Source organism: Cimex lectularius, unplaced genomic scaffold, assembly GCF_000648675.2.
Source record: "Cimex lectularius strain Harlan isolate CLEC.00 unplaced genomic scaffold, Clec_2.1 scaffold260, whole genome shotgun sequence".
Lineage (NCBI taxonomy): Eukaryota > Metazoa > Arthropoda > Insecta > Hemiptera > Cimicidae > Cimex > Cimex lectularius.
In genome coordinates this window covers 558,143-580,561 of record NW_019392831.1, presented here as the reverse complement: position 1 = coordinate 580,561, position 22,419 = coordinate 558,143, and the positions used below count along the sequence as shown (strand labels likewise).

The following is a 22,419-nucleotide window of genomic DNA, read 5'->3' as shown; positions in this document are numbered from 1 at the left end:
CTCCCGAACAACGACATCGAACTTCTAGGCCCTCGGTATCAGTGAATATGGTCGTAGGAGCTCTCATTTTTATGTAAGACATTAATTAAAATAATTTTCTCATTTAAATTTGTAATATTCTTAAAAAAAAGAAAATTTTTATTAATTGTTAACAAATATCCAAAATGGCTCTCCCAGAATTTAAAAGAGAATTTCTGGACATGGTCCCGGAATTCAAGGAGACCCAACTGTTCTAACACGATTCATAGACATATCACAAAAATTAGTTAACACATTTGTAGATATTAACCACCCTAATAACTTCCAAAATGTATACCTGCTTTCATGTTTAAGAAATAAGATAAAAGGACCTGCAGCTCAAGTGATTGAAAATAGTAAACGTGTCAAACTGGGCAGATTTAAAAACTGCATTGTTAGAGGGATATGCTTACAAAAGGGATGCATTCACTCTCCAGATTGAAATCTCTAGACTACACAACAAAATGAAAAACCATATGAGTTCTATCAACGAGTACAGAACTTGTTAAACTTACAAACAGCATATTTTAAAAACCACAATCTCTTTCATTCCAACACTTTAATTGATTATGCGAGAGGTGACGCACTCCGTTTCTTACTAAGAGGTCTAAAAGAACCCCTAGTCTCACTTATGCGGACTAGGAACCCAAGTAATTTCACAGAAGCACTAAATATCTTCATGAATGATTTTCAGTTCTTGAAAACATTTCAGGAACCAGACAATTATCCGTCAAGGAAACCTCGCTTTCAGCCACAGAGTAGACACTCAGCAAGATTCCCCAATCAGTATTCTAATTTCCCACAAAACCTAACACACAAAGTTCACAAAACACTATGTTCGCCCTGCGAACGGACTTGACATCAAACCGACACCCATGTCGATACAAAGAAGCAATCGTTCAGAGAACCCAATAATTTTTACACACAGCAAAATTCCAAATTCGGTCAACACCGTCCAAATTACACTGTAGAAGAAATTCATCACTTAAATAACCAAACAACCACCACTAAATTCACAACACCAAAATCAGTCGAGCTTGGAACCTATGGATCATTTTTTAGAAAACACAAGCCTCTACCCGAATATCACAATGAATATCATGACACAATGCAGCCAAGCAAGCCTCCCATATATAGAATTTAGAAACCCACCCCTCACAATTTTAATCGACACAGGTAGTACTACATCCTTCGTCAATCCTGAAATAGCGCACAAACATAAAAACTCAATAAAATTAGATCCGTTTAAAATTACTTCGGCACATGGAACCCCGACCAAAAAATTTAGTACATTTATTCCATTTAACGATCTATTTCAAATTATTAGCGGATTACAATTAAAATTTAGAATATTTAAATTTTGACGAAAAATTCGATCTCTTATTAGGCTTAGACGCTCTTACATATCTGAACACTCGTATCAATCTTGAAAATAATCAGCTCATCACGCCAATGTTGAAAATCCCATATCAAAAAAACAGTAACGAAACTGCAATATATAACATAGGTGAACAAATTATAAACATGCCCATAAAAAATGTAAAATCTGGTGAAGCGATTGTTCCCCATATAAGCTATAATAATTGCGAGATAAAAGAATGCCTAGTAAAAGTAGAGGATCACGAAGCGTTTTGCGTAGTTACAAATTTTAGTGATGTAAGTTAGGAATTTAAATTAGAAGCTCCTATCCAATTGGAAAACTCGAATTTTAACGAAGTTATCCCATTAGAACAAAAATCATCAAGTCAAATCAAATTAAGTAGACCTAACTAAAATCAGAACAGATCACATGAATTCAGAAGAAACATTAGCTATTAAAAAATTGACAAAGGAATTAATGATATATTTTACCAGGAAAACACACACCTGACTTTCACAAATCAAACACGTAATTAGGACTAAAGACGAAACACCAATTTATACTAAAACATATAGATATCCAGAAATACACAGACAAGAAATCCAAGAACAAGTAGGAAAATTATTGGAACAAAAAATTATTCAACCATCACATTCCCCTTGGAATGCACCAGTGTGGGTCATTCCAAAGAAATTGGATAACTCTGGAAAACAAAAATGGCGGATAGTAGTAGACTACCACAAACTAAACGAAAAGACAATAGATGATCAATATCCGATTCTAAATATAACTGATCTTCCTTGATAAATTAGGAAAGTGTAATGATTTTAGCACTCTGGATTTAACCTCAGGTTTCCATCAGGTCGAAATGAGCCCAGAAAGTGTCCAAAAAACTGCTTTTAGCGTAGACTAAGGCCATTACGAATTTTTATGGATGCCTTTTGGATTGAAGAATTCACCTAGGATATTCCAAAGAGTCATGGATTCTAAAAACATTCTAAGAGGTTTAAAAACGTCATGGTATACCTTGACGATATCATAATTTATAGTTCAGGTGTACAAGAACATATTCACGATTTAAGAGCCGTCTTTACAGGAATACGAGAAGCCAATCTCAAGATAAAGTTAGACAAAACGGAATTTTGGAAAATATTTAGGCCATGTAGTAACCGTAATGGTAAAACACTTTAAACACTCAGAACTCAAGTTTTTCAAACACGACAAAATTAATAGACGTATTTGAGGAAGAACAACTAGAAATCATTGAAAATTATCACACTGGAAAAACAAACCATACAGGAATCGAAGAAACTACAGAAAGAATCAAACGTTATTATTGGCCAACCATGAGAAAATCAATTCAAAATTTCATCAACAGATATGAGATTTGTAAAGTGACGAAATACTATAGAAGACAACTCATATTCAACATAACACCTAACCCTACTAAACAGTATGAAATAGTTCATATAGATACAGCAACTTTTGAAAAAAACAAAATTCTTAACGTGTGTAGAGATTAGTGACCGTTAATCGATAGTTATTCAGATATCGTGAGAAGCGGTCGGGTGTGATGTAGGTTTTCAGAAAAACATTTTCTTTATCGTGCTAACGTTTCGATCTTTATTGAGATCATCTTCAGGGCTGAAAGTGTTTGTCTTCTGTGTCATCCTTGCGTGTCGTGTTGAGAGTGCCCTATTGATTGGATTGATTGAGGCATTGATTTTGTCAAACATGCCCTCTTCCCATGGCTCCGCTGCCTCCTGATTTGCTCTCCAAATTTACAAATTTAAAACTTCCTGATGAACGCTTTCACCTTCCAGCTTCCATCAATCTCTTGAATGGAGCAAGACTATGTCTCCGAAATTCTAGTTAAAAATTATTCAATCCTTCCTGGGGAACAGGAAACCATTTTTGGTAGAGTTTCTCAGACCGACTTCATAAAGAAATCTTTTTTGACAATAACTGATGGATCTGAAGCGGATTTTCGCCGCTTTTGGGAAATAAGATGATGAAACTAAACAACCATTGAATCCGGAGGATGAACTGTGTGAACAACATTTTAAGTCCACTCCTTATCGTGAGGACTCCGGCCTCACTTTCCTTCAAGCCAGAGTCTTCCTCCGTTGGTAATGGTCCGGGGGGGGGGTCAGGCCTAACAACGGTTTCTTGTCTCTCGAACGTCGGTTGTTTTGCAGTGCAGTTATGTCTGAACCCTATCAGACATTTATGGAAAAATACTTCTCTTTAGGCCATCCGCTAGTTTACAGTCCTCTTACGTTTTGCGTCATTATTGGGTGAACAAAGAGTCCTCCTCGACCACCGAAGTAATGCTTCCTCTCACAACGTCAAGGGTTCTCTTAACGATCGACTTCTCTCTGGCCTAAAATTACAACCCTAAATTGGTGACATTTTGATATTTTTCCGGCCATACGCCGTTGCGCTTTTCACCAACATGAGAATGATGTATAGAAACATCTATCTTAATTCTCAGGATCAGCATGACGTGTTTTGGAGACCCTCTAAAGATAAAGTATGGTAGTGAAGTATGAACTTCAAATTCTAACTTATGGTTTTACTTCTGCCTATTTGGCTCAGTCTTTAATTCGCACTTAATTGAGGATGATGGATCACAAGGATGGACCTCTTACATCATGAGCCCTGACGAAGAATGGGCGATACCATTAGTGGGTCAGAAAGCCTCGAAAAAGAGGTGGAGCTTCGACATCAACTTACTGAATTGCTAAAAACTGATTGTTTTGACTTAAGAAAATGGTATGGTAGTGATTTTTCAGTGCTTTCGGATATCCTTGCGGACTATCTCGAGACTCCTTTGAGCTTAGTGCTGGGAGATAAGACCATTAAAATCTGATCTATATGGCCTCTTTAATGACTCATATGTATTTATAACTTGTTCCCTGATTTCAGGGATCATTGTATCATGTTGCCTAGTGTAAAGATTTATATATATATAGGCAACATGATTACATCAGTAACTACAAAGCTCTGGACACAAGGTTTACATTAGTATTTTGAACACATGAAAAACAACATACATATGTAACACTTTCATTTATTAAAAAATTAAATACCCTTTAAATACAATCAATTTTATAAATAATCAACAAGACATCTTGTCACTTAGGTATAAGATTATTAAACAAATAAATAAGGCAAGTTTTGTGATCAAAATGTCATCTAGTGTTATTTATATCATAATGATACTACATATTTGTACATCTGTTAAGAAATGAGCTGCAATAATCATGTAGGTGTTTGTACTTCTTCCCTATTACAAAAGAAAGGCTTCTTAGAAGAGCATTTTAGAGATAAGATTTTATACAATGTAGAGTAAACCTGTGATTTTATTGTATATTTTTATAAAATATCACAAAACAAAATAGGATCCAACGCAAAATTACTGTCATTTCTTTCCAATGTTGTAAAATAAACATGTTGATTATATATATATATATATATATCACAAAACAAAATAGGATCCAACGCAAAATTACTGTCATTTCTTTCCAATGTTGTAAAATAAACATGTTGATTATATATATATATNATATATATATATGGCACAATTTCCATTTTAAGTTATAAAACTAGTGACAGTCAATTGCTTCAATCAGTAATCACAGTGACTAGCTTAATACAATAATAGTAAAGAAGAACAGATAGTTAAAACTATGAAGCTTAAGGCCAGACTATACTTTCAATCCAAGGAATAAAGTGGCTAACCCTTGTATACACACCCGGGATACTTTGTCCACAATTTTTACCGAATGAGGTTATACCAATTATGGAGTACATACAATACGGCTTTTTGAGAGTAATCTGCAGTGGGCCACCAGAATCACCCTTCAAAACACAATAAAAATAATATTTAAAAACTATAATATAATACTTTCTTTAATATGTTCTCATACCTGACATGCATCTTTCCCTCTTTCATCACCAGCGCAAATCATTGTTTTATCTAAAATCCCATATGGTAATTGACTGCCGCCAATGCTGCTCCTAAAAGAGTTGTTGCACGTAGCAGAGTCAACTATATTCAAGGTTACCTTTTTTAAGCGATCACTTGAAAAACCACCTGCAAAATATTTATAAGGTTAAGTTTACAAATGTTAATTATTTTTATATGCACAAGTTAGTATTAAGAGTACACGATAGTTTCATTAATCAATATTTTTGAACAGTTAAACTGACAAACATAAAGTTATTAACTAATAAGTCAATTAATAATATTTATTACAATGGATTTGCCTTTTTCCATACCCCAACTGACATGCCCCCATCCTGTGGCAATAGCTGAAGTACTTGAAAATGAAAAATCTGTTTGCAGGCATACAGGCCTGATTTCTGGACTGAGAGGTACATCTTTTTCCAGTTTGAAAAGGGCAATGTCATTGTAGAGTCGAACAGAATCATATTCTGGGTGATTATAATGACGAATAATTCTCAGGATAATCTGTTTAAAAGTTCTGCTGTTTTGTAGGTTTAAATTACCAAATCGTGCCCATTTTGCCAGACCCCTAAAATTTAATTATTGGTGATTGATTCAAAAATAAGCATTTATATATAAAAGTAGTAAGATTTTTTTAATAATTCCAAGAAAAATTAGAAAAAAGTGAAAAAAAAAACTGTTAAACACATGCCTTGGTTTTGTGCAGTGTGCTGCAGAGAGTACAAAGCGTTCGCTGATCAAACTACCTCCACATAGGTAAGATATTCTTGGCTCTTCTCCATAACCAATATGCACCTAAACATAATATAATTCAAACAAAGCTATTTATAAATAAGATTTTACATAAATGAATAAGCAACTACCATATGTGGAAATTCATTTAACGAAGCAAAAGTCCCACCAACAATCAATGTTTCTTCAATGAGTGCACACTCGTTTACTTTTTCAACACCAGAATCAAGTAAAGAAGGACTTTCTACAATTCTATACACATATTCCGCATACTTCTGACACACTAAAAGAAGAATATTCTTAATTTTCTATTAAATTAATTTCATTTGTACTAAGGGGGGATTAATAAAGTTTTTCTTTTCATCCAGGGGTTAGGTATGAAATATATTAAAGAGAAGTAAAACAAGGAATTGTAATTACTAAGACTTACTTTGTTTAGATTTAGAAGTTCGCCGATTAGAATTTCTTCTGGTTGTTGGAGGTTGGAAAGAATTCCAAGATTCTGTGGATGTTATACCCCATTGTTCTCTGAGTGTGGTCGTGTCCATTTCTGCAGAAGGTGGACAACACACTATAGGCAGAATACCATCAAAACCACATATTTCAGGTCTTTTACCATGCCTAATGGCAGATTGGGCTGTTGGACATTCAATAAGTTTTTTACAGAATGAAGATTGCCCATTGTCCTCACACAACTCCCCTGTTACAACAAAAAGATAAAAACAAATTATTTCTACACATTTCACAATAAGTGGATTATGTTTAATCATTAAAATGCATTAAATTATCATTTTAACTTCATTTTCTCAGGATTTGATAAATGAAAACTACACTCGATACATTTTACATTAAATACATCTTCAAGCCCTAACCAGTTCAAAGTATCTGGGGTCCAGAATTGACTCAAATTCCGGGAGATCCCATGAACTCCTTAAGCAAGCGTAAAATCACAGACAATTCCGACATGTAAACACCACAGTGCAGCAGGAATGACCACAAAGCGAACACATTCTTGCCATGCAGTGCTTGACATACAGTCAACACTATGGGACCGTATATGAAGACAAGGTGAAAATCGGTGTACTTTGATCTAAGTTCCAAGAACTTAGCTTGGTAAAGGTGGGATTGGGGTAAACGACTAGGCCTACTCGACGATATGGCCATAAGGACCCCCCCCCAAGGAGTTGGCTGGCTGCTCAACTTGAGTACCAATTGCGTTGTCATCCCAGCCCTTCCTAAGGCTCCACTAAAGCATATTCCCAGGGGTCACATTCAAGGCTGAAGAATAGGCTTTGCAACCATAAAACAAGGTTGAGCGAGTCAAACATTTTCAGGAGGGTCTCTCTGTCTGTAAACTAGACGAAGTGACCAATGAGCTTTAATAGTGCTACCACCTTTCCTCCCTTCACTTTAATGACATAAATGTATGGCTGCCACCTTAACTTTTGATTAAACGTGAGGCCGAGAAACTTCGCCAACTCTATAAACCTTATTGTGGTACCTCTCAGATAGAAGTGTGGAGGCTCCTCAGTCTGTCAAAGTGGATGCACACTGTATCTCTGCCAGCAGATCTTTTTCCAAAAAGTAAAAGCAGATGTCAACATTCAGTAATTGTACGATTATTCGGGGGACGCCGTCAATACTGTTCACTGCAATTGAGAAAAAGTGTAATCCTCATCACTGACTCTTGGTTTTATTCTCTTTAACAAAGTCCATTCGGTTCCTCCATACAGCCTTGATGAAGCAAGGTGATTTGTCTCTGAATCTGACATCCCAACATGTCTCCATAGTATATCATGTTCTCGAGATCAAAGAACATGGCCAGAACGTGCTCTCTATTTATTAGTTTATTCTAAATATCATTCTTGAGGAGGCAGGCATGATTGACTACAGAACGATGCCTAAGGAAATTAAAAAAAGAAGAAACTGTTCTGTCTGATAATTTTTTGTTTATCTTTAGCAATTATGTTTAATAAGAAAAAACCATTGTTTTTAAAAAAATTAGTTTAATTAAAAGTTAATTTATGATTATTTCTCCCCTTGAATTCTGGGGCCCCAACTTCATCCATTATATGGGCAATTTTGAATATTTTTCAAATTGAAATAATACGGGTAACAATTAAGTTGTAAAGATTGCATAAGCTTTGGAAAGAGTTTCAACTAATAAGAAAAGGATTCATTTGACTTGGAATTTCGAAAGAGCTACTACATTTTTTGTTGTAAAACCCTTGACTTGGGAAAAGTTCAAATAGACTTGGAAATGATTCCACTGTACAAAAAGGGGGGATAATTTTTTAATGAGGTGTATCTGACTATAATAATTGTTTAGAAGGCAATCTGGAATTTTGATTGTGATTGAGTTTGGAATCAGAACTAGAATCGATAGAAGTTTTGAAGGATGGAGAAGGTTTGAGCTTTCGTGTCTCATTATTTGCTCTGGCTAAAGTTGTTTTATCTGTCTTTATTTTTTGCAAGAGTATTTACGTGTGCTTAAAACGTGTTACATAATTTTTTGGATTTTACCATGCTTAAAACCGCATTTTTAAATGTTCTATGGGCTAGATTAGATTCATCCAAAAATTCTGCTAAATTTTGAAATGAGAGTGAGTCATTTTGCTGGTTGATATGGTGAAGACCAGCCACTTTTATTGTCAACAGATAATATATAAATATAATTATTTTTTCGAATACACCGACATGTTTACTGAATATTACTTTTTGATGGAAGTCTGTTAATTTTTTAAAAATCGAAATCAGTGAAGGAATTTCTTAAATTCATTTTGATTATTTACTGGCCAAGGGCCCATATACGAGTAAGTTGTTTATTCACTTCACCTTTTTTAAAAAACGTTATGTTAACGCCCCGAGATGTCGCTGGGGGCATCTTTCGGGACGTTATGAGTTTCCTATGAACTTAGCACAAAATGTACAGTAACTTCATAATTGTTTTTATTATCCCTTCTGCACGGAACGACTGTCATGTTATTTTATTTTTCAATTTTAAGTCTTTATCCTTATTATTTTATATTATTCGGCACCCCGCCGAGCCATTTGGTCCTCCACCGATCCCGGATTATCCTTTTTCTTTCTTCCTTCTTTCATTTTTTATTTTTTCATATTAATAATATATACGCCTTTTTTTTAAATAGATGAGCTATTGTGATAACTTAATCACAGTTAAATACTCTGTGTTTACAGTTGGCCAAGTTTAATGCCTTCTTGCCAAGTCTACTCAGTCCACAACTCAAATTTATTAATTTGAACAACCAACATAACCGCTTTCTTATCTTCTTCGCTATGATGCCGTAAGATATTAGCGAGCAGGCAACAGACGACGAGCACTAACCATCTGACATTCACTGGCATGTCCAAGTAATAAACACTGAACACGACGTTCAGCCGGATTCATAGTTTTCTTTCTTTTTTTTTTCTAATTCTTACTAATATTCCTTACGTTCTTTACAAATACTTCCTGTTTTTCTTTTGTGTTCTGTTGGTAAATTTAAATGGCCGGGTGACGTGAAGTCTTCGTTAACGGAGGAAGCTCAAACCCGATAGTTGTAGGCAACAACGGACAATTAAATATAGCTTATCAGGGTTCCACTCTCTCTCTCACTCTCTCTCTCACTCTCTCTCTCTCTCTCTCTCTCTCTCTCTCCTCCCCCCTCTCTCTCCCTCTCCCTCGCCCTCTCTCTCCCTCCATCCCTCCCTCCCTCCCTCCCTCTCCCCTGTTTTGCAGTGCAGTTATGTCTGAACCCTATCAGACATTTATGGAAAAATACTTCTCTTTAGGCCATCCGCTAGTTTTCAGTCCTCTTACGTTTTGCGTCATTATTGGGTGAACAAAGAGTCCTCCTCGACCACCGAAGTAATGCTTCCTCTCACGACGTCAAGGGTTCTCTTAACGATCGACTTCTCTCTGGCCTAAAATTACAACCCTAAATTGGTGACATTTTGATGTTTTTCCGGCCATACGCCGTTGCGCTTTTCACCAACATGAGAATGATGTATAGAAACATCTATCTTAATTCTCAGGATCAGCTTGATGTGTTTTGGAGACCCTCTAAAGATAAAGTATGGTAGTGAAGTATGAACTTCAAATTCTAACTTATGGTTTTACTTCTGCCTATTTGGCTCAGTCTTTAATTCGCACTTAATTGAGGATGATGGATCACAAGGATGGACCTCTTACATCATGAGCCCTGACGAAGAATGGGCGATATCATTAGTGGGTCAGAAAGCCTCGAAAAAGAGGTGGAGCTTCGACATCAACTTACTGAATTGCTAAAAACTGATTGTTTTGACTTAAGAAAATGGTATGGTAGTGATTTTTCAGTGCTTTCGGATATCCTTGCGGACTATCTCGAGACTCCTTTGAGCTTAGTGCTGGGAGATAAGACCATTAAAATCTGAGAACTCATGTGGAACTCTCAAACAGATGCCTTCAGTTACAAAATTTTGCCTTTCGCCTGACACATTTCGACGAGAAATGTCCTCTCCTATGTCGAGCAAATGCATTGGACCCCCTTGGGTTTTATATCCTGTTCTGTTTTGGATTAAGTTTTCCCTACAGAGGTTGTGGTTATCTCACATAGACTGGGATGCAGCTTTGCCTGAACACCTCCATGACAACGGGAACAGATTTATTGGTGATATTCCGATGCTTAGGCAAAGGATTTAAACTAAGGAGCCGCTGGCAAGCCTTGGGAGGCTGATTAACAACTTGAATCTGGACAGTTAGTTATAAAAGCAAGAAAGAAAGGTGGAAAAACAGGAGCACAATCGATCTACTCAAGACAAGGTGCGGAAGGCCTCGAGGCCGATAGTTGGCTTTTTGGACTTTTCAGTTGGAAGGCAATTGGGCAGCCTATCCAACCGTTTCACCGGCTAGTGGCTGACTAGAATCTAGGATATGCAACCAACTATCAACTAAACAGTTGGTCGACTAAAAGTCTGCAGTGAGAGGTGACCCTTAAGGGTTAGGGTTTACAACTGCTTGTTAAAAATAGAATTTTAATTATGTTTATTCATTGCTTAGCCATTTTAGCCTATTAATTGTTAACAATGTACTAATTTAAATTGAATATAATTTTAGCTCGCTTATCTCTCTATGGGATATACAACTTTAAGTAAATTGTTAAAAATGTTCAATTAATTGTTTAAATAACTAGGATTTGACGGACAGTGATATTATTTAATTATTAATTAATAGTATTGCCACCATATCATAAAAAAATTAATGTACATTTGTAAATAAGCAGGCCCTGAGGATGACAGTAATAAATGTTGAATAAATGATTGGCGAAAATTTTAATTTCTGTTGACCCTTCATGATCCTTCATCGTCGACATTTCATCATCATCATTCTGTAGAAACCCCAATAATTTAAAATCGTTCTTATCAACACCGGTAGTACCACATCCTTTATAAAACCAGAAATAGCTGATAAATTGTATAAAACCTACCTTAGAAAAGACTTTCCAAAAGCCAACAGAACCACCAAAGAAAATTTCAGTACATTAGTCCCTTGTTCTGACCTATTTAAAATAAAATATTTAAAATTAAAATTTAGAAGATTTAAGTTTCACGAGAAATTTGTTGTGTTACTTGAAGTGGACACTTTAGGTATTTAAATACGAGAATAAATTTAAAGTAAAATGGCCTAATTACTTTTAGATCGAATGTATCTGTAGAATACAAATGAGTATAATTAGAAGCCTATCCTAAAGATAAAACCTATAAAGCAACACTACTTAACATTCAGAGCAAATCATTAAAGTAAACGGTGAAGCAATTATGCCAAATTTCAACTAAAAAAATATCGATATAAAGATATAGTAAAGTGGAAAATTATAAAGCTTACATTAAATAGACCTCACGACCTAGAAATTTTTGAGAAAACAGACGCAATCGCATTTTCACAACAAACAAAAAAAAAAAAAAAAACGGGAATACCCTTAGGTAGATTAAATAAATAAGGGCGAATCACATAAATCTCCAAGCGTATGTCACCAGATTGAAATTAATCCCGAAAACGGCATTTAAGGCCATTGTGAATTCCTTAGGATACCGTTTGGTATCAAAAAACAAAATAAAATAAAATAAAATTCCACCTACTTTCCAACGGGTGTTGGAAATGTAGACTATCTTGTATGACCTATTTATGCATGTGTCATCTCTCTGTGGAAAAATTAAGTTAAATTCTTTTGAATTGATACATTTTTTTGTGAAAGCAGTTGAATTTATTATTTTTCGATAATTTTATCTGATGAAGCGATTTATGTAAATCAATTCAAGAATAATACCGGTGGTTCGCAAAGAGATCCATAGCCGACCGATTTTATGTGTAGTAATGAAATTCAAAATATTTTAATTTTTTGTTAGGTTGTCGGTAATCGTCGACACGCCATTTGTTTCCTTGAACTTTTCTTACTAAACAATATTTTTGGTAGGAACGGGGATGTGAACCAATGAATGTTCTTATGTTTTTTCTTACTAAAAAACAGAAAGAACAATAGTTACTAATAGATTCTTCAATTATATTCTATTTTATTAATTCATTTAGGATTTCTCTTATTATCTCTATCTCCCGATTCGATGAGCCCTTTAAGATTTAAAACTTTATTTGATTTTATACCCCCAATTTTTCTAGTTTATGTCCATAATTTTCTGCGTTTTTTACCAGCGGATTTATTAAATATTTTTGTTTTAATTTATCTATAGTTTTATTGACTCCCTTTTTATTACCTTGTCTCGAATTTCTGAATGCGAATTATTTTGTTTCTGATTTACCTCTGGCTCAAACTTGATATGTTTTTTTAATAATAATTTTAATAATAATAATAATAATTTTCCTGTATCTCAATTTTCCTTTGAAAAGGTTTATTTTTCATTTTATTATAATAATGTTCTTATTTTATAGCTTTTTTATAGTAAAATTTATATGAAAATAATAATATAATAATTAAGTTTAGATAGAAATTTATTTATTTCTTGAAATTGGCACAAGTTGCCAAATCGTTGAAGAAAATTAAATTTTTCAATTAAATCCTACCTTTCAAAAAAAGACTTTATATATATACATACACACATGTATATACTTATAGCACAATATATTGATGCAATATTGCTGGGCCGACTCTCACGATGTAATAAACTGCCAAATAAGCTAGTTCACGGCTTACACTTCTGCAGTCCACATGGGGAATAAAAAGAAAGCAATTAGTTATAGCTTTAAAACAAAATGAGAGAAAAAGCGCAGGTTTATGAAGAAATGGTTCAAAACATGAAAAATCATGAAAATTAAAAAAATATATATAATCCTATATCTGCTTCAACTCTCTTTCGAAGTGCGCAGCGAGTTAAATTTTTAACTAACGACTAATCAGTATTCGGTTACTTCCTCCTAAATATACGGTTATTTATTTTTAAATCGTTACTCTTTACATTCCAGAAAGCTGGTAAAATCTGACACATGTCGATATTCGATGTTTACTGCACGAATATAAAGACAGAAATGAACTAATATTATATACGACATAGACGAAGTATTTATCACATTACACATAAAAATCAAACTTTTTTGATTGACTTAATATATTGCGCAATTTTTCCATATGATCTACCGTCTGTCAATATTTGCACAACAATAATGAATCAATATCAATAACAATGATTTTAACAGTACTATGTTAAATTAAACCAAAAATCAGACACAGACAAATTAAAATGTTAAAATTCCCACAGGATGGCTGCCCCGAAATCTATCGATAAATAAAAACTGGTGTTCAGAAAATGAAGGAGTAATTTAGAGACATTTACATCGAGGGTCGCAAATAATCAATATTATTCTCCCACTTCACTAGTTAAACTTCACTGCCTACTCCACAGATTGGAGGTCGCGGGCCATTTCCTCTTGAGACGCCTTATGGGGTTGTAGGGATGGCTTCTGTTGGACAAGGCTTTGGAAAGACTATTGAGGTGACAGTTGTGGAACTATGTAAATTTTTTATTTACCAATGATAAGTATAACAAAATAAAATAACAATTAAATAACGACTACTAGTAAAACAACGGAATTATTCAATCAACAGAAACATCAAGAGAAAATTCGCGGGAAGCTCTCGTCCGCGCTTTTTTTTTAGGACATATTTTGGATTTCCACTCCACTTGTTACTGTTTTATAAGAAGAGAATAAATAAAAACTATTTACAAAAAATAATGTGTATACATGTCGTGAGAAGTTAAGAAGAAAAATTTTTCAGAAAGAATAACTTGTTTTAAAAGATGTGTTAATAAGAAAAAGGTGCTTTATTTGTATGCCTTTTTATTGTAATCGTAACACTGTTTAATTTTCAAACTTTCATAAATGCACAGAGGGTTCAATAATTGTTTATTTATTTAAAACCGTCTTGAGAATACTTTTTGTATTGCTAATAGTTGAGTAATTACTTAATAATTAATTGTACAAAGATTATCGTATTAACTTATTGAATAAACAGAATGAGAATATGTAAAAGTCGAAGCAACACATTTCGTGCTTCTTAGGACGCTCGAGAATCCTCCACAAAAGAAATCTCGAGAATTACAAAATACAGTAATATAATGATCTTTACACATTTATGCATTTCTAGTTATTTAGTATTTATTGTCAATGTATTTATAGTCATAATTAACCGTATTAACTATTTTAATTAAGTGTACTTTTAATCTAGGATCTTGGTTGAGATGAAAAAGCAAGTGGTACAATCGGGATGCGACACTTGCTTTTTCATCTCAAACAAGACGTTAGATTAAAAGAACAAATAATTAAAATCTTTACACAATTAATTACTGATTAGTTGCTCAAATAATTAGCTATACAAAACATAATCTTTTCAAAATGTTTTAAAATAACCAAACAATTAGTGAACCCTGTGTGGATTTACCGAAAGTTCTGAATATAAACCAAGTGACGATTACAATAAAAATTAATAGTATTAACTATTTTCAATTAATTAAGGTTTTGGTTGAGATAAAAAAGCCAGAGTCACAAGCGGGATTCGAACCCACGACCTTTGGCTTAATACTCGGGGGTCGGGTTGAGATGGGAAGTTAGTGTCCGAGTGGATCGAAGTCACGATAGCTCAAGTGGCAGAGCAGCGGCGTATCTAGCTGAAGGTCGTGGGTTCGAATCCATCTTGTGACACTGGCTTTTTTATCTCAACCAAAACCTTAGTTAATTGAAAAGAATTTAATTGGTCAATCTGACCACGAAACCTGATGGACAATTAACTATCATTTGTCTGATTAACAAATCTTTTAAAACCAGTTATTTTTCATTAAATACGTTTTTATTCTAAAAAAAATTGTGTTGTTTTCATGCCATATATAAAACTCTTCAAAACTAATAAACACTAAAAAACGTAGGGTTTTATTTTTTTTTTAAATTGTGAAAAGGAGGTAAAAATTTAAATTTTTTATATATTCGATCGGTGGCAAGCCGCACTGTTGATACGGTGCTCATCACTGTAAAATGAAGGTCCCGGGTTCAAATTCTGGGCCTCTGGACGACATACTTTCATGGCTTTTTTTAAAAAACATCGGCATCCCGAGGGTTCATATAAATTCGTTGGGATGGTCAGTATGCAAAGGGAAAAGAGACACCCTGTTTTTTTAGAAAAATCACACGGAGAGGTTGAATTTCATTAAAAATAGGGGGAATGCCAATAGATAAGTGATGGTTTGATAAGCCTTCCGTACGATAAAAAGTTAGATAGAGAAAAAAAATTAATAAAACAAATTATTGAAGAAAAATAACACTAACAATATTATCAATTTAAGATAAAATAGTTTTTTTTCAAAAACAGTTAGTTCTGATAAGAAGCCAGATTTAAACAAAACAAATGAAAATTTTAGCCTTAAACTTCATGGGGTCACACACCTGTTGATACTAGTAATAGGAAATATATATTTACTTCATAATAACTAGACTAGTATTTCTAATAACATTTAAATAATGTATGTAGTGTAGGTAATAATTTGAACATTATTGATTAATGAATTAATGGGAAGAGTGAGGTTGTTTTAGAGTGCACAATTTGGATATGTTGGGTTTAATTTTTGAATGATGTGGAGTTCAGCATCTAGACGGGTTCGGCATTTAGTTTCGATGGATGTATAGATAGAAAATCCGAATTCGAATACGTAAGTTGTGGCAAACGAAAGAACACGTTTTGTTTTTTCAACGACTGGTTGAAATTTTTTGTTTTCAGAAGGAGCCAAAAATGGGGGTAAGTATCGAACTCGAAAGTAGATGTCAAGGTGGAGTTTGAAGTATGTCTATCAAAACTAATCCATATCAGCTTAGTGGTCATAATTGACCATATTAATTATTCTTTCTATCTAAGGTTTTTGGTTGAGATGAAAAATTAGTGTCACGAGCTGGATTCGAACCCACCGCTCAATACGCCACTGCTTAAACCATTTGAGCTAGAAGAAAGTGTATTTAGACTTCTAGAAGTCACGATAGCTCAAGTGTTTAGGGCAGCGGCGTATTGAGCCGAATGACATGGGTTCGAATCCCGCTCGTGACACTAGCATTTTCTTCTCAACCAAAAACCTTAGATAAAAAAATAATTAAATAATATATCAAAATATTCGTATTCACTTCGTGTTCAACAACAAAAAATCAGGAAAATAATATTTATAATTTATTCAACCATGTTTAATAAATTGATGATTTCTGTTATCCACGAATAATGATTTAAAATTAATATTATTGATTTAAAAAATGTAAAAACATTTAACGGACAAATGACTTAGCAAATTCGCCATAGATAAAGGACAGAGCCGAAGCTTGTTATTCTGCCAAGTTTCATCAAGCATTTTTCAACGGATGGTTTATATTTGATAAGCGTTTGAACTCTTCAACGATTTTAACCAATTTTGCTGTAACATTACATTAAGCTCTAATCTATTTTGACGTGTTAACGTGTCATTTAAGGATTCAAGTTTAACAATAAAATTCTCATTTATGGATGGGAAGAGGGGACTTTCCTGTCCTGTCTGAAAGTTTCACGAAATCTTCAATTGTTTTCCTACCTAAAAGCACATCCAACACACAAATCTGAACCGAATGCCGCCTTATTAAGGCTTCGTATAAATATTGTAGTACTGCCACTGTACAATTATGTCCTGCCGTAAAGGCTCATTTATTAATAAAAACGTACAGAAGAAAAAAAATGGTGTGAAAACGTATTTTTCCATACTTGAACTTGTTTTTAGAAACACTAAAGGAATCAATGATACACTGACACATATGAGTGAAATTCGAGTTAGGAATAGGATTTTGGAAAGAAAATTGAACGCAATTAAATATAGCGTTATTTTTCAGCTGATACCTGAAACAAAAGTCTAGTTTTAGTGTCTTTGGAGGTAGTACGTACCTTTTAAATATGTTTATAGCAATTATACTTTTATATTTTATGATGTGATTTAAATTAGTAGAGATAAGTTGTAGAATTATTTGTAAAATGTGAACTGTTGAAATTTCAAGAATGTAAACGGTCAAGTCGAATGGAATGGAAACCATTTCGGTAAGTCAAAAGTTAGAACGAAGAAGAGAAAATAGCGAAGGTCAAGCATCAAATTATTGACTCTGACTGTAAACAAATCACCGAAATTCGATTGGAAATCGTCGAAACTCGATCCATGGCCGATTTGTTTCGGCAATGCAAATATCAAAATTTTTTGACCGATTTGTCGTTCTTTACCTTCTAAACGCTGGGAATGAGCTGCCGTAAAGAAGACGGTGAAAGCGACAGCTTCAACCAGAAGCATGACGTCGGTCCTGGCGCTTACGACAACACATAAGAGACTGGGCTCAGGGCAGTGGGTAGCGGGTTTGTCGGAGTCCTTCTTCATCGAGGTGCTTGGTGGGGAACAGGAACATGGGAGTGAAGAAGGGAAAATAGCTATTCCACTAAAAAGACAAAGACGATGAATCTGTTTGAGGGGATCGCGATTAATTGACGTCATGATCTTCATTAAACAGATAATATATAATTTGTGAATTTAAAATTGGGCCGACTCTCACAAATCCAACTTAATACATATAAACAATTACAAATTGTCAGTTTGATGCCCTCGTTGATATGTTAGGATTTCGATTTGTAAAAGAAAAAAAGGTTCTTCAATATAAAAAACTGTGGTCTTTAAATCTAAGTACTCAATCGATAGTTAATAAAAAAATCAAAATAATAAAGTTGAGCCCAGAAGGGGTGAACCTAAGCAAAACAACTAAATTAAGCATAGCAACTAATTGAAAACAAAATTGTTGTAAAAGCTGGTTGACTGCATGAGAGTAGTCTTCCAAAATTACATCTGTCAAAATAAAAACCAAGGTTTATTTTGTGATGTAAAAAAAAGTGCATTCATCATTGCATTGTGAATGGTTGCTCACTTAATTTGAGCTCATCTTCACTCATTTTGCAATAAAAAAATTGTTTTGGTTTTTTGGTAATAAAATGGTGAAAAGAGGATATTTAGATGGCGGAAAGAAACCTTAACAAAATACAAAAATCAGGCCAAACCAAACCCGACAAATTGATGTTTGCATTTTGGTAGAGTATGGCCCTATTGATGCCCTCATTGATGTTAGAATTTCTTTTATTGGCGTTTAGCATATATCAGATTTGAAAAAATATAAAACCCTGTGGCCTTTAAATTTAGGTTCATCGATCGATAGTTAAATTATAGTTTTTAATATCTCTTTAGATAGACAAATTCACATATTTAATAGTGCCATATGATCGGTGGTTTGTTGTGGAGACCAAGTCTGGGGATATTTGAATTTGCCGGAAGTAGAAAAGGTTCAAAAATATTTTCTAAAAAGGCTATTATACCTCCCATTGAACACACCTGACTGTATATTATACTTTTTAACCTCAAACTTACTCCTTTACAGTTGCACACTAAAATTACATCTAAATTATATCCGTAAAATAGTAAGTCTTCTCCCAAACCGACAAACCAATTTCCTGGCAAATAATAATATATAAAGAAATATCTTGGTATAAACAATAAGTGCAAATAGGCAACCAGGTGCAAGTAGAAATTAATAAAAAAAATTCTTAACCATTTAATTAGGAGAATTAATAAGTAAAATTGCATTTAAAATTAAAAATAAAATGCTAACTTCAGCCACGACTAGTGAATTCCACATCTTATACATGAAATTAGATCCAGGTCATGCAAAACACTATATTCACAATAATTCAGTTTATACTACATTTCTCTAATATGTAGAGCAAGAGGAACTACTTGGACTTAACTACCAATCGTGTAGGAGGGAAAGGGTATTTAATTGTGCCATGTGCTCTTTAAATGTGATATACTGAATGGTTCAAATTGGGTGGCACTTACCAGATATTTACATAAAATGATGAAAAAGAGAAAATTCCTGATTGACCATTTCAATTACTAATCTGAGTTAATATTATAAATAACATAAAGAAATAAAAATGACTAAAAATAAATGTAATATGTGCCATATTTAAGAGAAAAAAATGAATTAATACAAAATAAAAATAAATTTTAAAAAATAAATAAATAAATGAAGATTATTAAACTTAAGAAAAAGCTCCTTATATACAATTATAACTAATAAATTCAGCCATCGCCTTTATATGTGTTTTAGTAATAATAATATGATAAATTTATACATACATATTGCTGTTGTAATTTTTCATTTATATAAATAAAAGCATTTTTTTACCAGCTTGCAAAACTGTAAATTCTAATAATTGCATATTTTTAATAAAAATAGCTTAAACAAGGGGGGGTCCTTCTGCACCCCATATTCACCAAAAGTTCACCCAAATTTATCTTCCCCTCAGGCAAAGTAAAAAAAAAATTTTAAAAATTATATATATATAATCTTCTCGAAATGTTTTTTTTTTTTTTTTAATCGTTGAGACCTAATATATAAACTGTAGAAATTAGAAATGCTTGAAATTCTGATGAATGAAGTCCCCCCCCCTCACTTTGTTATAAATACAATAAACAACCAATTCAAGTTCAGCATCATAACCTTTGAATGTTAATTTAAATTTATTCAACCTCTAAATCCATACATCAAGGACAAATCCCAGTACTTATTAATTTATAATAAACCCATTAATACAGATTGCCTATCCCCTTATATCTACAGCTCCCCTATCAATTTTTGTCTCAAAGTTAAAAATCTCGGCATTATAACTCCAAGCTTATATGGCACGGCCATATGAGCTCTATTATTAAAAAGGTCTACTCAAGCCTCCATTCTCTTCGATGCCTTAGCTTTTTCACTCCACAGAAAACTAGAGTTCTCCTTATTAAATCCCTAATAATTCCTCTATTTTCTTACTGTAGCTCTATTATTTTACTTTCCTCAATCTGCTCATCACCATCAACTTGCTTATCATTCCAGAATTAGTTACTGTTATGATCTTAAACCAAGAGATTATATTTCTTCCTATATTAACTTCTTCAGCAACCTTAACGTTCTAAGCACTTATAAAATTAAATTTTTAATATACATATTTAACATTAAATCAAATAAATACCCTCAGTATCTATCAACTTTTTCCCCATATTCCTTATCTAAACCACCAATCATATCCCAAGCTTTCAACATTTCAACTTCAGCATTGCAGTGTCATGATGAATTTACTTCCCGGTAAGTACGTACTGCTTCCTCGCTTGCTTCAGGTCCATGGCATCTGAATTTTAAAAATGATATGTATTACTTCCTTTTCTTCCCTCTTTCTTTTCTTTTCTCTTTCCGCTTTCTTTCATAATGTGGTTTCATCAGTCGATTGTAAACAATTAATATTTTAAAGAATATATTGTTGACATTATTATTTTTTGGTATATTTTATTGATTATACAATTACATTTATTTATAATATATGTACAGATAAGGGGGCTTAAAGTCCTATTTTTATCCTTTAAAATAAATAAATAAAAAATAAGTAAATTATAAAAGCTAATTTTTATAAAAATATTTTTAAAATGCAAAAACATATACATATATAAGCGCATATCAAATACTTATCTTGCATTTATTTCAAACATTATTATCGAACATCCAACTATCATGAAGTTGAACAAATAACATTTGTGCTACATAATACTTGTATGCTTCACTTTACATTACAAGCTAAACTATAATAGACAATAAACCATTAAACTCAGTTCAAGTTTCAAACAAATTTTCCTATTATAGTCATTAATTTCAGTGGAGTATAACTATTTAAAAAAAGTTTTTAAAATTTACCTTTGATTATGTTTTTTTTACTTTGACCCCAGACATTGTAATCAGTTGTTGAGAACACCTCAGTAGTAGCCAGGGCTTCTCCTGCAGTTTCCAATATGGGAGTCCTCCAAAATTTGCCCATTTTGTAATGAACATTATGCTGAACATCTTTTGTGCTCAGAATAAAAATACAAATTATGCTACTAATTGTGATTAGAGCTAAAACCACTATGGCATTAGCTAATCTTGTATTTTGCCAGTTAGGCATGTGAATTAATGTTTTTGATGTTTGAATTCTGCTAGCTTCCTTGAAAGGGAAGATAACATTATCTGTCTTTTTCTCCCCACATTTTACACATAAGAGTTATTAAATAGCTAAGTTTTTATTAGGAACATAACAAATACTATATTATGAATAAATATTCAGAAATTTACAATATTAAAGACTTAAACAGTCTGAGGAGATTTATTATTTACATGGGTAATCTAATTAATTCTATATTTACTTAAAAAAAAAAAAAAAAAAAAAAACGGAAACTTAACTAATCCTTCTAAAACTTTACAATATGACTTTATTTATATTTAATCAGTTAATTTATTTAATAAACATACTATTTACTTATTTAATATATTTGCTCTAATATTCAGTGACTGTTTGCTATAATCATCTACTAACTACCAATTAGAACCATTTAGCATATCTAATATACATGTTTTATCTTTAAGTACACATTTTAATATTACACTTTGGGTAAATACACAGATGCAAACTCCCTGTGTAATATTTCTGATTAGTGTAGTCCAGATGCAGTTATGCATCTCACCTAAGTTAATTAGTCAGAAATGGTAATTCAGGTCATACAGGAGTTCAACCTCCTATTTGGTGCAGCAGACAAGGGGTCAGTCCACTGACCCTTTCATACCACCTTCCAAAATACATTTCAAATACAATTACCAAATTAAAATTACATGGTATGTGCCAGGATTTGAATCCTGAACCACTTAGATGGGTAAATCTTCCAAACATTCTAGCAGTTCATTTTAATTTTGAGTAATTTT

The 22,419-nt window shown here is 33.1% G+C and overlaps 1 protein-coding gene and 1 long non-coding RNA gene across 6 annotated transcripts in view; one reads left to right on the top strand and one right to left on the bottom strand.

Moving 5' to 3' along the window:
• LOC106672339 overlaps positions 1-22,419 on the top strand; it is a 43,145-nt gene that overhangs the window by 14,016 nt on the left and 6,710 nt on the right. The window lies entirely within an intron of this gene.
• Positions 4,939-21,529, bottom strand: LOC106672337 (trypsin-2-like). 3 transcript variants are annotated; one of them, XM_024228527.1, is made up of 7 exons: positions 21,382-21,529; positions 6,514-6,783; positions 6,215-6,366; positions 6,043-6,146; positions 5,651-5,919; positions 5,311-5,477; positions 4,939-5,242 (listed from the first exon to the last, which is right to left on the bottom strand). In XM_024228527.1, the coding sequence occupies exons 1-7, from the start codon at positions 21,500-21,502 to the stop codon at positions 5,078-5,080; spliced, it is 1,248 nt and encodes a 415-aa protein (XP_024084295.1). In that variant the 5' UTR covers positions 21,503-21,529; the 3' UTR covers positions 4,939-5,077. The 3 variants fall into 3 exon arrangements, with proteins under 3 accessions (XP_024084295.1, XP_014259170.1, XP_014259171.1); XM_014403684.2 differs by lacking the exon at positions 21,382-21,529 and adding an exon at positions 17,837-18,214; XM_014403685.2 differs by lacking the exon at positions 21,382-21,529 and adding an exon at positions 17,837-18,212 and having other exon boundaries at positions 5,663-5,919.

What these genes read in the sequence shown, in the direction of transcription:
- LOC106672337 (XM_014403684.2), bottom strand. Translation starts at nt 18,110, where the DNA reads ATGAAGATCATGACGTCAATTAATCGCGATCCCCTCAAACAGATTCAT. An exon ending in TCATTCCCAGCGTTTAGAAG is followed by an intron (nt 6,784 to 17,836) that starts GTAAAGAACGAC and finishes TTGTTGTAACAG; the next exon opens with GGGAGTTGTGTGAGGACAAT. An exon ending in TAAATGAATTTCCACATATG is followed by an intron (nt 6,147 to 6,214) that starts GTAGTTGCTTAT and finishes TATTATGTTTAG; the next exon opens with GTGCATATTGGTTATGGAGA.